At 40.4% G+C, this 16,479-nt stretch overlaps 1 protein-coding gene across 2 annotated transcripts in view; it reads right to left on the minus strand.

The window, feature by feature from the left end:
* Nucleotides 1–1,290: 1,290 nt before the first annotated feature.
* Nucleotides 1,291–16,479, minus strand: part of LOC101067531 (leucine-rich repeat and fibronectin type-III domain-containing protein 2) — an 88,580-nt gene continuing 73,391 nt past the window's right edge. For both annotated transcript variants that reach the window (XM_003962304.2, XM_029832921.1), the window contains 2 exons: nt 6,352–7,748; nt 1,291–3,615 (listed from right to left, as the gene is read on the minus strand). In XM_003962304.2, the coding sequence (XP_003962353.1) occupies nt 2,637–3,615; nt 6,352–7,727 (2,355 nt within the window). In that variant the 5' untranslated portion in view covers nt 7,728–7,748 and the 3' untranslated portion in view covers nt 1,291–2,636. The remainder of the gene's footprint in view (nt 3,616–6,351; nt 7,749–16,479) is intronic.

A 16,479-nucleotide genomic window follows, 5' to 3' on the forward strand; every position in this document is an offset into this window, starting at 1 on the left:
ATTATTTTGAAAACTATCATCACAGTAACAGAAATGCACTTCCATATTGAGCAGCCTCCTAGCAGGTATTATATTAAACTGAAAGGGCATTTTGAACAGCTTTGTCTGGAAAAAGCTGTTACCAATCTTTGTACATTAAGCACCCAGTTGTCATGGGTCTCCTGAGTTTTCAGCGGGGGAATAGCTCCAACATATCACGCAACACTCGGCCCTTGTGGAGATTATATTTACTCTGTGCTGCCGTAAGCACCTTTCCTGACAGATTATATGAATTAAAGTCTTATCGTGGGCCCTTGCCTGGAGCTGTGCGTACCAATGATTTGTAATCAGGGCAATGTTGAGGTGAGTCAGCAGCAACTGGCCTGATTACAGCAGCTGGAGCTCAGCAGGACAACCTATTGCTCATCCGCAGCAATAGAGGAGAGGAAGGATACTCCTTTAGCTTCTCTGTACTTAATTAGAATTAACTTCATGTCTGTAAGGACAAGCATATTTATTATGTAGAAGGAAGGAAAGGAAAATAAGCACACTGACAGTTTGGGTCATTGGAATTGAACAATATTTTATATTTTTTTGTAGCAAAATGTCTTTACACAGAAACACTTTTTTTTAAATATACATATATATTTAATTTGCATTTTTGTCCTTTCCTCTGGTGAGAATCGCGACAATGTCAGATCAAGTTAACACTGAAGTTGTTTTCTTAGTTAGCAGCGAAAAAAATGGGAGTTACATGAAGCCACAGGCAGAGGGGAGACCAGAGTCGCACAATGAAGAAATTTAGAATGCGTTGATAAATATTGGGATCAAGAGTTTAACAATATCACAGACCTTCATTGAAACAAGTCTTTGACTTAATTGCTTCTATCAGTAAAGAAATGTCTCACTTTGAGCTACTTCCTGTGAATCAACAACGTTAGATTGTCTAAAGAACTCTTGAGTCTCCTCTCAAACAACACATCAATTCTCTTTCTAGAACGAGTCAACGATGTTTTCCATAACGTATTAAAGACTCCATTGCAATTATCAGTTGTTTCTTGCTGGGTAATCGGATCTGGAACTGGTCCTTAGTGCCTTGCGTCATGTAAAAACCCATTTTAGTAAGCCAACTAACAATGGCCAAGTTTGCACACAACAGTAAAGCACCTCGCTTCACAAGAAAATATATGTACTACTGCACGAACCACACCCCTCCCCCATTTTCTCACCTTGCTGTACAAAAAAAAATCCAAATATACAGAATAATACAGCCAGGGCTTTTCTTTCATCTTCTTTTTTTTTTTTTTTTAAAGAAAATACCAACCCACATCATGAAATGCAGCGTAAACCCAAAAGTATTGATAAAGGCATCACAATGTGTTGGGAAAGTTGGAGGCATCTATCTGAGCAGCCACGAGTTGATGTTACTGCAATGTACAAACAAATATGAACTGCAATGAGAAACTATGAACATTTCTCCGATGAGTCTATTCATTCATGCAACGTGGGCATTGAAATATACTTTTAAAGTGTTTAGCCCGTCAGCCCTTTTGGTGTGATCTGTTGCCAACGCGCTCAAGCCAAAAAAGGTTTGTACTCATTTGATTGGTTTATGTTTCCTAAATACAGCTGAATAAAATATCCCGCAGTGGCCAATTGATATCAAAGATTACTCATGTCTATTGGCTTGAATATGCGCTGATAGCATCTGAAACTGTAGCCTGGGGCAAATGCTTTGTTAACCTTAATGGGTATTAAGCCTGTAGGGACCTTCAGGAAACTGATGGGGAGAGAATCAGGGTTTGCAATCAAAACATCTACAGCAGGAATTTGACCTGAAGTAAAACCTATTGGCTGAAAGCTAAATAACTGTTTCAATCTTTTGCAACACAGCGTCTTGGGATCTATCTGGCGCAAGTGGGCTTTGTTTGTGTACATCCTTTTGATTTCCTACATGCCATAAGAAGTCGCCAACGATATTCAACCTGAGGTAGAACTTTGGACGTGTTGTTTCTGTGTCATCCTCTAGAGCATGGGCCATAGTCATATATAAAAAAATCAATTTGCATTTACTATGCAATGATTTGGTATACCTAAAGGGGCTGCATGTGTGCTTTCTTTTAGCTTATGGACAATACAAACCTCATTGAAAAAGCTATGCATGTGCCTGTTAATGAATCACCTCAAATAATAAATAGTAAAAATGCTTTTTTTAAAGGTGAACATAAAAATGTATATTGTTTCAATGTTCTCTGAATGTCTCTGGTCATTTGTGCTGTCAGAGTAGTCCCATGTTGTTTTGACAGAGACGTTTTGATGCATTTATGGTTAACTCCAGTCATGGAAACTTCTCTCCACAGTCCTCATGAAGAAGTTTTCGTAAATGAACTTTTTTCTTCTTGCTGTTTGCTCCAGTTTTATCAAAGGACGATGTGCACAATGTGGTTAGGAAAATATTCCATCTGTACAATCCAACACGCCGTGTTAGCATACCTACAGTATACTGTCAGAAGCTGTCAGATATTTGAGATCAGGGCTGGGAGAGTATTGATTTGGCTGTCCAATCACTGTTCAGATAATACTCATGATACACACAGGTAAGCTCCTGCTGGAGACTCCCTGTCCCTTCAATTACTGTTCAGGTCGAGCGGCACCAGTCACACTGTGCTTTCCATCACCCACTCAGAAGGCTCACAAGTGGGTTTCTCGTCCTCGCTTTCATCGTATTGCAGCAACATACCATTTACAGACAAGCTGCGCTTAGTCCAGATGTTACTAATCCTTCGTGGGTAGTTGATGCGACATTGTGCAACCCCGACGTGGCCCATGTCAAAAGAGTGGCTCCTCTTGGGCTTACCCTCCTGGGGAAGCCCCAGGAGACGTCCAAGCATGGTGGTAGACTCAGACCTCCCAAGCAAAGGTTCTTTATCTGATGGTGGAACCATAGCCACTGTCATCATGGTATTAGAAGTTGTGGCAGGGACTAAAGCCCCATGGTGGTCCTTTGCCGCCGCTCTCATCTCCAATGAAGTGAAGGCCCCTAAAAGGTGGTCTAGATTTGTTTTAGCGCCGTGCCTCCTGAACTTCCTGCTGGGCAACGTACTGCATTCGCTGCCCTGCATGCTGTAGCGGTCGCCGGTTCCCCTTCCGGTATGACTGTCCAATGAATTAGAAGAGGAAGAGGATGAAGACAGACTACTCTGGAGGGATCCACACTTGAACTCCACCATTTCTTCACGCATGACCACCACGGTAGACTTGACTTGTGGCGGTGCACCATTAAACCTATTCAACCCTCCGTTGGTCTGTGAGTAAGTGTTGCTCACGTTTGGTAACTTGGTAATCTGGATTCCACTGGTCACCTTATACCTCACCATAAGGATGACGATAAACACAAGGAGTATAGCAACAATGATGCCACCAATTACCAAGATCATGGTGCCACCCAGGAAGCCACTGTGGAGAGACTGACACTGTGGGTAGTCCTCACTGGTGACAAACTGGACGCAACCGACAATATTGGTGGCAGTGAGAGTGGTGGCAGTGTCCTCCCAGATGGCCAAGACACACAGGTCATACTGCATCCCGGGAACCAGATTTGTTACCACAAATGCCCTGTTAGTCATTGGAATCATCCTGAAAAAGACCAAGACATAGACAAAAATCAGTGCTTAAAATGCAGACAAGGGGTTTAAAGGCAGAAATTTTATATAACGCAGTACTGCCTGAGTCTTTCATGCCAAAGAAAATCCAAAATTAAGAATGCTAAATGGCTATTTGAGAAAGATGACAGTCCATTATAGCCCATTTGCTATGAATGAAGTGAGAGTAATGAGATAAATATTCATTGACCAGGTTGCGATTTTTTTTGGGGGGGGGGCCTGATTTCTTGCTCATTCTTTTCATTTCAAGTCTTTATTCTAGATGTTTACACATGGCTGATCAGCTGGGCTTGCAAGAACTTGAATGGCAAACAATAAGTTCTTCAATTGTGGCTTCCAATGAGTGAAAAGCTAGCACTTTATGAGAAGTAGTCAGTCAAACATGTCATTTCTTCAGCTTGCTACATGAGTTTCATTTCCAATTTCAATTTTCGCGAAAGTAAAATCCTACTTGGAGGGATTTCCTTGGTGCCACTATTATTATGGACATTTTGGATCAAATTTTAATGTTTTGATTTAAATTCTGCCAGCTGAGATCTACTGACTGACCTGAGAGTAGATCAGAGTATCAATATAAACAGATCTTTTTACGTTTTAATATTCAATTTGCAGGCAACGCCACCTTCGTAGAAACTGAATATCACCTAGCAGATCATGTACTGTTCTGCAACTAAAATTCGAATATTATTCTCCTAAATCTAATGTAAATAACAATAATAATCACGCACTCTAGGTGGAAATGAACATGTGGGTATTAATGCATTTGTCGGTACTTTATTGAGCTAATCCAGCACTGCTTTGATCCATGTGAAACTCCTTCACCACAGACCCAGACACCATGGGGCTGGACTCCATTATTCCTATTTTAATTGCCTTTTTGGTGAGCTAAGAAGAAGCTGCCTTGCCACACATGTATTTGAGAGAAGTCATGCAAATTGTCCCCTCCCCCATGTGCCTCTGATTGATTTTTAATCGTGCAGTGGCTTGAGTGCAGGCAGCGCCCTGGGAAACTGTGTCAGCCAACTAAAGGAGCACAGTAGGTGTGCATATGTGAGTAATGAAGTCATATCAATATTAATTTAGACACAGTAGTCGGGCTCTTTCTTCTCACTATCTTTTCCCTCCAGATCCTAGTTTTTCCTTAATTCCTTTTTTATTCTCTCATTCTCTCTCTTCTTTGACTGACAATTGCTCGCTGCAGTTTTAAGGTAAAGAGTCATCCTGCGTTGTCATTCATGTGAAGTACACATGCTGAAAACTCATATTGTCCAATTTTGTCTGACACGACCCACCGGCACAGTGTGAGCAAGCATGAAGATGAGATAAACACTACCGGTATTATTGAATTCAGTCATCCTACTTTGAATTCAAAGGGTGTGACTGCTAATCTCACATTCCAAGCTAATAACTGTTTTATTACTTTATCTCTAGTTGTCAGTTATATCTCATTAAATGGCTCTTGCCATTTTGGAAAATGCAAGATGTGATTTATGTGTGATCACAGCATAAACTGAGACAAGAAGACATGGGAGGGTTTTAAAAAATACTCGCCAGTTATTTACTCGTTTTGAATTCCATAGACAATGCTTTAGAAGTTAGTTGATTATTGCTGTTTGCCAAATACGTAGTTATCTACATTCTTCTTTTTCAGGTAGGTCTTGTGTGTGCACACAGCCTTCTAAGGACACCCAAAGTCCAGCTTAGCTTTTATGTGTACTAACTGTAATTCCTAATGGAAATAGTGTGCTTTAGGGTTTTTTGTAGTGGATTTGGGTGAATGCCAGTAGCCTGTCCTGAATATAGATTTATTGCCATGCTAATGTTGATGTTGACTAAATGTTATGGATCCCTCATCTGTGGATCACCTTTCTTCTTTTAATAAATAAATAAATTCGATTTGATTTTAATATGAGTTCTGCTCATCAGCAGGGGAGCGGAATCTTCAGTGTGACGTGCAACTTGAAGCCACTGGGCTTGGTGTGAGTAAACCCCCACATGCCCAGAGAAATCATACCGGCACAATGATGGGAAAGCACAAGTTTGCTATAAATACCTAAATATATGATAAGTATATATGTAAGTCAGTGGATGCACATTTTGTGCAAGGTCAGGTAGCGTTCATCACTATTTAATAAGACAATGTAAACAAGAATGTTATTTTTGGCTTAAAATTTCGTTTTAAAGACCAAACAGATGTGGTCCTGTTGGGATGGCTACGGATGCAGCTATTCTTTAGCTGTATCATAGCATCTGATAACAGACTTGGCTGTGGTGTAGTCATTGCCACTGTTCATCAAATTGATTCCGTTTAAAACAGCCATGCTGTTCTCTGTGATTTTAGCTCATTATCTTGGATGAATGGCATTATTTTCAATGTCTCACTCGAAATAGGAAATCGATTTCACAGAGCCCAAAGATCTTCAGCTGCACTTTGTGGAGTGGAGCAGCTTATGGAGAACTATAAGCCTTTTCTTCCTTGGTTGGTAATTAATAGCTCAGGGCAAGGATTTCACTTTTGGTTCCCCATTTAGGAATGAGCCTGAATGAGGTTGTTTATTCTTTTGGTGGATCTCTCAGAAATAGCAAAATTAATTCATTCACTATTCAGAATACAGACACACTGAAGATGTGTCTAACTTTATGAAAGAAAGGGTCATTATGTAGATGAACGCAGACAAAAATAATTTCTGCAAAGTTAAGATCTAGTTACCTGTAAATCAGGACCTCGTCCTCAGAACAGTTGTACTGAAGCTGATACATTTTGACCTTTGGGGTTGATTTGCTGGCAGTCCACTTTACCAGAGCAGAGACAGCCGTTATTTCTGATACAGACACAACCTTTTCTGGCACAGGTTTGGCCTCTCCTTTGTTGATCTTTGTGGAGCTAGTTATGTCTGACAGTCCCGACTTGGACTGTGTGGTGCGGTTTGTGTTATTGCTCAGATGCGGCAGTTGAATGATGGACAGTTCAATGGAAGCTGTGGATTCCCCTGCAGCATTGGCAGCTATACAAGTAAAGATGCCATAATCCTTAGAAGTTGTTATTGTAATATCCAGCGTGCCATTTTCATACACAGTTGCTCTCGATGAGTTGCTGATCAAACGGTCATCAGGAGTCACCCAATGGACGGTTGGCATTGGATCACCTACTGCTTTGCAGCGAAGGCTGGCTGTTTGTCCCTCCAGCACCAGCAACTTGTGTGTATGCTGAGTTATTAGAGGGGGCTCACAGACAAACTCCTCCTCACGGACAGACCAAAAGTAGCGGCCCTTTAGACTTGCCGGAGAGGCACACGTTTCCATGTCATCCTCCCGATCCAGCCGTCGAAGCCAAAGCACTTCACAATTGCAATGTAATGGGTTTCCACCAAAGCTAAGAGAGAGGAGAGGAGCATAGGGGGTGCTCATCACTATGCTGCTCTGGGATCGTGCAAAGATAGGGTCTGGAGGGAGCTTCTGAAGCCGGTTTGAAGTCAGATCCAAACGGGCCAGTTTTTCCAAATCCGTAAATGTCCCCTCCGGAATGAAGGCGATGAGATTATGATCCAGACTCATCTGATGAAGGTTGACCATCTTGCGAATGGCATCCCAAGGCACACTGCGTAAGTTGTTATATGACAAATCCAGATCCTCCAGAGTCAGCATTAAGTCATCAAATGTCGATTTAGAAATCCGATTCAACTGGTTGTTATTGAGAATCAGGTGCTGCAGGTTGACAAGTCCCCGGAGGTCATCTGATCCCAATTCGGTCAGCCGGTTACTGTCCAGATGCAGGGACCTCAGAGTCTCCAGGTCGATGAAAGAAAAAGGCTGGATGGTGCTGATGGTGTTACGAGACAACGTGAGATCTACCAGGCTTGTCATGTTGGCAAAGTCCTGATTAGATATCTTGAGAATGAAGTTGCCTCCTAGGCGGAGCTCCACAGTTCGCCTGTCAATGTCTGATGGTACAAACAACAGGCCTTTGGAAGGGCAAAGAGTCCCCAGAGACTCTGACAGGTTCTGGCAGACACAGTATTTGGGACACGCGTGGACCATTGCGACTGCGGTTCCCAAAAGCAGGAGACTGATGACCACTTTGTCCATGTTGGTTCGTACAAAGGGCCCCTGCAAACACATATGTCACAGAGCAGGTTAAGTGTGATGACGGGAGTTTCCTATTTCACATTATACTGTATTTCTCTACACTATACAAAAATTATTTTAGTATTCCCTGCTTAAGCTTACAAAAAAATGCAGTTCCTATATGGTTATCATGGTTTATCACTCCTTGCGCAGATTAAATAAACACTATTTCAAAATCGAATCTGCGTCTCTTTTGAAATGCATATGGGTGAATATGATATGCATACGTGAGAGAAGTGACAGGATGATCCCCAAAAGATTCGAGAGATTCACTTTTTTATAATGCAGATGCCTAAGCTGTCATTAAAAATACACATTGGAAATATAGACATACATCCAAACACACATCTGAAAAGCAGTGAGAGAACAAAAGAGTGGGTCCAAATAGCAGAATGCTCATTGTTCTTAATGTAAAATGTGCATGATTCGTCATCCATCTTGTATTCTCCTCTGTGTTTTCACATCCTGTCGTCGTTTCTTCAGTTGTATACCTCCACTGTTTTGGAAAATTAAAATGCGGTGGCAGTAATATTCCACAAGCCGCAGGTGCCAGAACGGACTAATGAAATCAGCATTCATCTGTGAATGTGTTCACACCTGGCTGACTCCTCTGAATGGATGACCACACTTGCTTTCATCGAGTGAGCTTTGGCTCTTACTCCTCTAGACATTTGTGACGCCAATTCTTAATAAAATGGAAAGCAGATTCTCTTTTTCCCCCCTCTCTCTCTTTCAGCGGTGGAAGAGGTTCTTTTAGACTCTATGATTTCCTGGAGATGGTTGATATGCTACAGTGTTTATTGTAACATTCATCATCACTCTCAAGTGTCTGAGATGCTGTCTCAGCATGAGGACTCTCTATCGTCAACTATGCCATAAGGGGGCTTCATTTGTAGACTCAATTTCTCAATGGTGCATAATTGGAAGAGGGAATATCATAAATAACCACTCTCATTTTTGAGGCAAGTTTGCAATTAAATCAAGAAGGGGCACTCCTTCCCCACGTGAAATGTGAAAGAAATGGCAGAGAGTAAAAAACTAATTCACCAAGGCCTTTGCTGCAGTCATTAGCACAATGAAAACAACTGTTTAAGAAAGAGATTATCTATTCACACCCCTGTGAACATAGTCAAAAGAGAATAGTATTTACGCGTAACCTCTTTAAAAGGCTCAATGATATTGCAACGCGGGAGTGCTTTCGGAGCAGGCCTTTCCCCCAGGACGCAGGGACACACAGGGGACATGTACAGGGACATGTACGCTTATTTTAGTGTTTATTTTATTTCTACCCCCAATTATCACTAGCAGCTGGGGTTTTTCTGTGACAGTACACGTCAGGAAAGGTCTCCATCTTGTACCTTGCACATTGGGTGTTGAACACATTTTTATTGGTTCTTAATTATATATGTATGTATTCACTTTATAATATATCACTGTGTAGCTCCATTATCGGTATAATAATCCATGATATTAATAAAAACTTAAAACTTAAGTTTTAAACTTTAAAAGTTAAAATCCCAGTATTTTGTTTGGAGTGGTTAGCCCAGGCAGTATCGTCGTACGCTTCTGTCTTTGTGATAACACGACAGAGTTTAGAGCATTAAGTCATATAGAAATTTATCAAAACTGATAATTAATCAGCAAAACTATCTCTGGGTTGCTAAATATCCAACATTGCCAAGCTTAAATACCTGCCCGACGCTACTCAGTATATTAATATCCACAGCACAGATGGTCAGTTTTAAAAATAAGCCATCTGAAACTTTAGCGCAGACAATAAAACTCCATGTGTGCAGCCAAAAACTGGTGAAAGATGTTTGTTTTAGCCAAATAATTGCCGGCTTCTTGCACACCGTTCTGTTCCTCTGAGCAATCCTCACCTCATCTTCATGAGGCTTCATGGTAAGAGCTACCAACCCTGACAGACCGCTTCTCAGGGCTTCCTTTTAATGGGCTGCTTTGACAACACAAAGCCCAGAATCCATTATTTTTCTAAATCTTTTGATCTCACTTTTTCCTTCGAAAATAAACAATAGTGGGTTGAGTGAGCATCACTAAAGACGGAGAAAATGGGATAGTTTGGAGAGGTGAAAGTCAGGAGATTAGTGGACGCAGCTGAAAAGTTCAGTGAACACCCAATCTTTCGTTAAACCGTGCATTATTTGCGGGCGGAACAGGAGAGCCAAAATAAAGTGGAGAAAGGAAGGAGTGACCTTTAGGGAATGGAAGAGTTTCAGTCGCCGCTGACATAGCATCCTTGTCTACACTTCTTTCTGTTTACAGAGTCAAATGTCTCGTGATTGGTGCGCATTACCGTGTGATGAGTGAAAACAAATAAAAAGCTTAATGTGTAAAACTGTTTCTTTTAAAGGTTTCAAGGGAAAATATCACTGCATAATAATTCTTTTGTGAAAACAAATACACAGGATGTTGCTTTCTTTCTTTGCATCTGAATTCTTTGCCTCCTTTGAATTCCTTAAATGAACACGGGACTTCCTGTGCAGCCAGCAAATTATTTCATTGCTTCCACCTTTGTGCACTCACAAAAATGTGCTGTTGTTGGCTTTTGTCAATATAAAAGTTCAGCACTTCTTCAGCAGTACTGGGACTTGTGAGCAATTCTATTTAAAAAAACCCCCAAAAAAAGCATCTAGCCACATTGCTCCTGTAACCATGTGAGCTAACTATGTTTGTTAAAGCATCTGATCATGAAGGATTACAGCATAAAAAGCACAATTGCACAAAGCAATTCACACAATATCCCAATATTTTTCATTACTACATTTCCCAAAGGCTTGTGTATGAAATTCATCAGTCCGTGTTTATTAATGGAATAATGAATAAGACATTCATTTACTGAAATGGTTTGCACTAAACAATTCCCAGAATGAAAAAAATAACATTCCTTCCTCTTTAGTAATCATCTAAGGATTTTTGTTTTACTTACATACTAAACATAACCCATATAAAGAAAATATCTTGTATACTGTCAGTCAAATTGCTGACATTCAGCAGGGAAAACACTGGAGAAATTGGAGAAAGAGGAAACACTCCTGTTGGAAGGCTTGCTTCATGAATGAAAAAGACTTAAAAGCCTGAAAGAGTGAGATCAACCTATTTAAAAATGCTCCTGGCTGAGGCGGATGAGCAGATCAGCGGGACTTGTGGACAGAACGGGCATGGTAACGTTGAAGCCCTGCTGTCTGGAAAAACACTCAAAGCAGCCAATAAAAAGATATTAATAGGAGAGAAACAGGAACAGCTGACAAGTGAAGGTATACTTGATGAGCCCTTTAAGCAGGGACAAAGCTAACCCACAGTGTATTTGTTCTTTCCTGCACGTCACCAACGTGTAATTAAGGGATCTGACTGACTCGTAGTTGTGGTAATGACCATATGCTGTCTTACATCTTTTTACCTTGGCAGGTGCTTTTTTCATGTCTGAAAGGTTTATTTATCACAAGTGGGCAATTAACATTAATACAAATTACTTGAATTTCTTCTATATTTGTATACCCTATACTGTACAGGTAATTTTCCCTAGTTTACAACATCCAAGAGACAGTAGAGGCGAGAGTGGTCTAAACTCTGGATACTAGATAGGTGAGTATGGCAGCCTGGGAAGAGAAGAGAAAAACTGTACCCAGAGAGAAAGGAAACACCACGCTTGCTTCATTTATGCTAAAGGAGGCTCAGTTTCTTGATATTTGAAGCTACTATCAACATAATTTTGAATATTAAATCACTCCCATGATAATTGTGTAGCTGATCATTAATGGTTGTGTAACGTGACACCAGTTCTCCTCATTATTATGGAAGCGTGAAACCGAAGCATATTTTCATTATCTGATTTAAGTGCCTAGATATCCTGAGAACCTTTGAGAGATTTGACCTGTGACTCTTAATCAGCTGCAGTTCCTCGAATAAACACTTGAGGATGGCTCCAAAAATGAGCCACTTTCTGGGAGCCAGCATCGAATTCAGAACTTTACAGGGGTAAATATGTTTGCTACATATCTAATTTTCCTGCTCATTACAACAAAGCTAATTTCTTTGCGGCTCAGCTACTTCAATTATATTAAGACTTATACATAATTAATGCTGTGGCCGATCTGAGTGGGAACAAGCTGTGTTGCTTGAGCCAATTTAAGTAATTAAAGTTCACATCTTTATTGTTTTTCTGAGATGGTCTGTTGAGAGTTTGACATGTCAATATCAAATGGCTTGATATACCAAAAGGCTTGTGTATGACAATAACCACTGACCCCAAAAGTTCCTGAAGCTGCACGTGGAGCAAAGCAAAGGGCCCAATGAATGAAGATGAAGAAGGTCAAAAACCACTGGAACAAAAATAGTTGATCTCAGCCAGATACAAACCTGTAACTGGATTTCAAAAAGTCTGCTTCTACAGAAACAATGTGAAATTCTGTAACCCTCTTTAATCATGGAAATGCCTTGCGCAATAGAAAACATCACTTGCTTTTGACCCCCTTGAAGATTTCACTTTATACTTCAGATTACACAAACCAAGACTACGTACAATTGATTCATGCGATGGTGACTGGACCGTGACACTATGACCATGTTTGGACAAGCTGTATTTCTGAAAACTAATTCGTTTTTTTCCTTCTGGGAACATGTAATCGCACTCAGCAACTGCCTCTCCCTCCACTTCCAGAAATCGAGACAGTAAACCGTAAAGACCTGGGTACTGTATCGCCTTGTGACTTTGTTTTTGATGTGAGGGTCCTGTTTCTCAGACAGCATTTTGTTTAAGCACAGTCACTTTCACTTTAACGAGCCTACACAGCTTCTGTTTCTAGGCCCGTCTCATCCGGATCATCTGGTGAGTTCAACGGCACCATGCTGTGCTTCACAATAAACAGCTATGTTTCACCCCTTTTTTAGTTTTTCATTTATTTATCTGTGGTTGTTTGTCAGGTGATCTCGAATCTTCAGATTTAACATTTAGATTTAACATTCCGATCAAACATTTAGATTTAAAATTAGTTTTACAATGTTAATTCAGATTCAGCATTTAAACTTTACATTTAGATTTCGCATTCAGATTAAACAATTAAATTTACATTTAATGTTTAGGTTTTGATTTAAGATTTGAGTTTAGGATTTAGATTTTTTTGCATTTAGATTTAACATTTAATATTTAGATTCAACTTTCATATATTTCCAAGATGGCAAATCTTGTTGTAAATATCCAAAAAAAGTGACTTTAAAAAACACACCACTCTTTACAATATGAAGTAGCAAAATATTGTTGTATTTTTATTGCGTAAGCTGCTTTACATACAGCACACTATACTGTCCTATCAATATGTCTGCGCTGTTATGTTTTTGCTGCTCTCGAGGGGCGCTTTGTATGTGCTCCACTCTGATATATGTGATATGTTTTCCACATTCTACTGTCAAGCAACATTTTAGCCTCATTTTTCTCACTGGAGACACTTGTGATACACAGACACAAATGCGAATGTTATGCAGACGTAAAATCCACACAGTGAATTCATAGATATTATTGGAATTACCATGATGGTGCAGTTGTGACAGCCGTGTAAATAGCTCTCGGTGACAGCCCCCATCCATTTACCTGAGACCCTCCGAGCGCTGTCACGTTGTCAGCTACCTCGGCTGGTTCTAATTTTGCAGCACACGCAGATGAAAGGAAGAGATCAGCGCAGTCTCCCAAACCACGTGGACTGAAAACTAGACTTCTTTCTAGTGTTTTCTCTTCCTTCTGTCACACTTTGATGAAACGTGTCATGGGGTGACAGTTCGCTAAACACAAATGTTCTGCACACAATCCACTGATGTCATGTTGCATCTATGCTGGATGTTGTCACTCCAAACGAAGAGGAGCTATCTTTATATTTGAAGCGCCATGGTGCTTTTTCCCCGACAGACTAGCAGCTCCTTTATTTTGAAGTGACAAATCTGCAATCTGGTTTCTTTGGAACATTACCTGGAAATGATTCCACTTAAAAAAATTCATGGGATCTTGGCAGTCTTGAGCATCTTGGTGGAGAATTTGAGATTATCAGAGTGGAAAATGGAAACACGCCCTTCTGGAAGATAACCAAAGCAACTTTTCTGCTCAATCATGTACACTGTAAAAAGTGGGTTTAAAAAAAAAAAAAAAACATCAAGTAAATTATGTCATTACAATCAATTGCAGATTTTCTCTTAATTAAACAGTGCAACGAAGCATTTGAAGCACATTTCAATTTATAAAGAAATGGATACCCGGTGCAAAGATTGTGCCTATTGAATCCTCGGAGGATTGAAGAAGTTATCAGGCTCTTTATTTATTCATGGATTTGTGGCTCATCCAATATGCACTGTTGTGGTTCTCCCGCTGGCCAGCGGGTTCCACTGAGAAAAATGAGGTCACATACTGTAGTTATTAATGTGGGGAGGAAATCATGAATTTCAGAACGTCAACAGGCTGAACTTCGGCATTACTGTCACTACCCAGCGGAGCTTAGCAAAACATTTAAATACACTTATATAAGTTCCAGGATACCAATGACCCAAACATACGGCTCAAAACCTTCATGTGAGAACATTAACTGCATTGTGGATCCAGGTTTTAAAGGAACTATGTGTTGCATTTGTATTTTGTATTTTTTTTTGGATGCTTCACAGATCCTATGTGATTCTTAAATACATCAGTAATTCAAATAGCCTTGAGCAGTACCAAAAACCCCAAAAATGATAATATCAGAAAACATACTCCAGTTTAGAACTCAGTGTAGCCTCATTCAGGTATTCAGCTTAGCTATACTTTGAGACATGTTTGTGACTGGAATCGCTCTTCCCACAGAGATACTTTTCCTTTGTCTTCATCTTTTATCAAAGTCGTGCTTCATTCTCACAAATGATGTAACTGAACTGAAAGAGGCAAAATCACTGCGTCAAATCAGGCCGACAGCATTCTGTTTAATTTCCCCTCTGAAAACAGAGTCGACTTGCTCATAAATCTACGGGCTCTTTGTCTAACGGTCTGTGGCAGCTCTGTTGTCAGACCCATGATGCACTCGCGTGGGCCTCTGTGCCGAATTAGTAATTGGGCCTGCACTTTTAACAACGGAACTTGACGAAAGCGACACCCCAATCATGCATTGTTTACTGGTGTAAATGGAAATGCTCAAAGAATGTCACTGAGAGACAGGGAAGAGGTTTGTTTTTCAATCTCCCTGGAGTCAACACTGTTCGCAACAGAGCTCAGATATTTGATTCAGAGATTAATGTTGACATGCATTTGCTTAGTTTGTGAATAAATAACCAAAAATCCCAATCATTTTTTAATAATATGATTGGGATGTATACTTTAAACTTTGTATATTTTATCAGAGCTTGACCCAATTGGTTCTCGGGTCATCGCAATAGTAGAATTTTATGTATTTTTTTACATATTTGGAAGCATATTTTTTTCGCTTATCTCTTATATCATGTGCATTTTTCCCCAGCAGAGTTTATGTACACATTATTGTAACACTACATGATTCAACAGCTTAGAGAGCTCTGTTGGAGCAAAACTGCAAGTTCTCTCTTCCTCTACTCTATTTTCTCTGTCAGCATGGGTATATTTGGAATGTCAGGTGCAATGGATGTGTAATGGGATATAATGGATTGGGATTCAATCACGAAGACTACTCTGGAAGTTTCAATATGAATACGGATGCAGTTCACAAAAGACTGAACGGGACATCCTACGCAGAGCAGTTCAAGCCCACAGTGTGAATTTCCATGACACCAATATACCAGAAAGCACAACATAAACTGTCAAGATAAATCCTGAATTACACAAATTTAGAACGTCTGTACATAAAAATAGCCTCAACATGGTGCCATATGGGATGGTTCCCCCATATGGGATGGTTCCTGTGCAACTGCTGCAGGTTACACAGCCACAGAATGACAAGATTTTCTCTGAAACTCTTCCTTTTCATTGTTTTTGATTGATGGAAGTGGCTAAAGTGGCTGCGCGAGTGCGCCGTCTTTACATTTTGCTGTGTCCCGCATGGGCGCTTTGCACCAAGATGGCTGCCGTGGAAAAGGCCGTTCGACCAGAGCTGAAGCTCGAAACCCACAAACCAATAAAAATGTCTTTACGAATGGATAGATCATCCTGCCAAATGAAAACAGAGCACGCTTCCAGTGAGCTTTTTTCAGGAGAAAACTGAATTTGTTTTGACATTGTTCATGAAAAAAAAACCCCCAAAAAACCCCTAGATTTCTGCGGTGAATAATAATGCCGAGCATGACAGACAAGTTCATAAACAAACTTTTCACTTTCCCGACTTCTTGTTCTGATCTTTCGTCTGAAAGCTTATTGTCTTTTCATTTTACTGCTATATTTACACAGTCTGCGCAGACTGCCATGTCAACATCTTAATATCATAATATTTGCCAGGATTGTGTGTGTGTGTGTGTGTGTGCACGCTTGTGCTTGTGCTTCGGAAACAATGCAGCCAGAGGATTTACAGACTGTTTGGTGGCTCATCTCTGACATTTCTGCTGATCATTAAAGACAACTACGTCTCAAACCGGCCGTCATGGCTGGAAAAGGTCAGGCATACTGGGACTGGGCATCCTTGTCTCGCTCTAATTGAATACATGGCTCTGATATCTCCGCACAAACACACAGTCGCGTTTGAACGAGTGATTGAATTCCGCCACAACGTGGGGTTTTGTA

This window comes from Takifugu rubripes, chromosome 2, assembly GCF_901000725.2.
Source record: "Takifugu rubripes chromosome 2, fTakRub1.2, whole genome shotgun sequence".
Classification (NCBI taxonomy): Eukaryota; Metazoa; Chordata; class Actinopteri; order Tetraodontiformes; family Tetraodontidae; genus Takifugu; species Takifugu rubripes.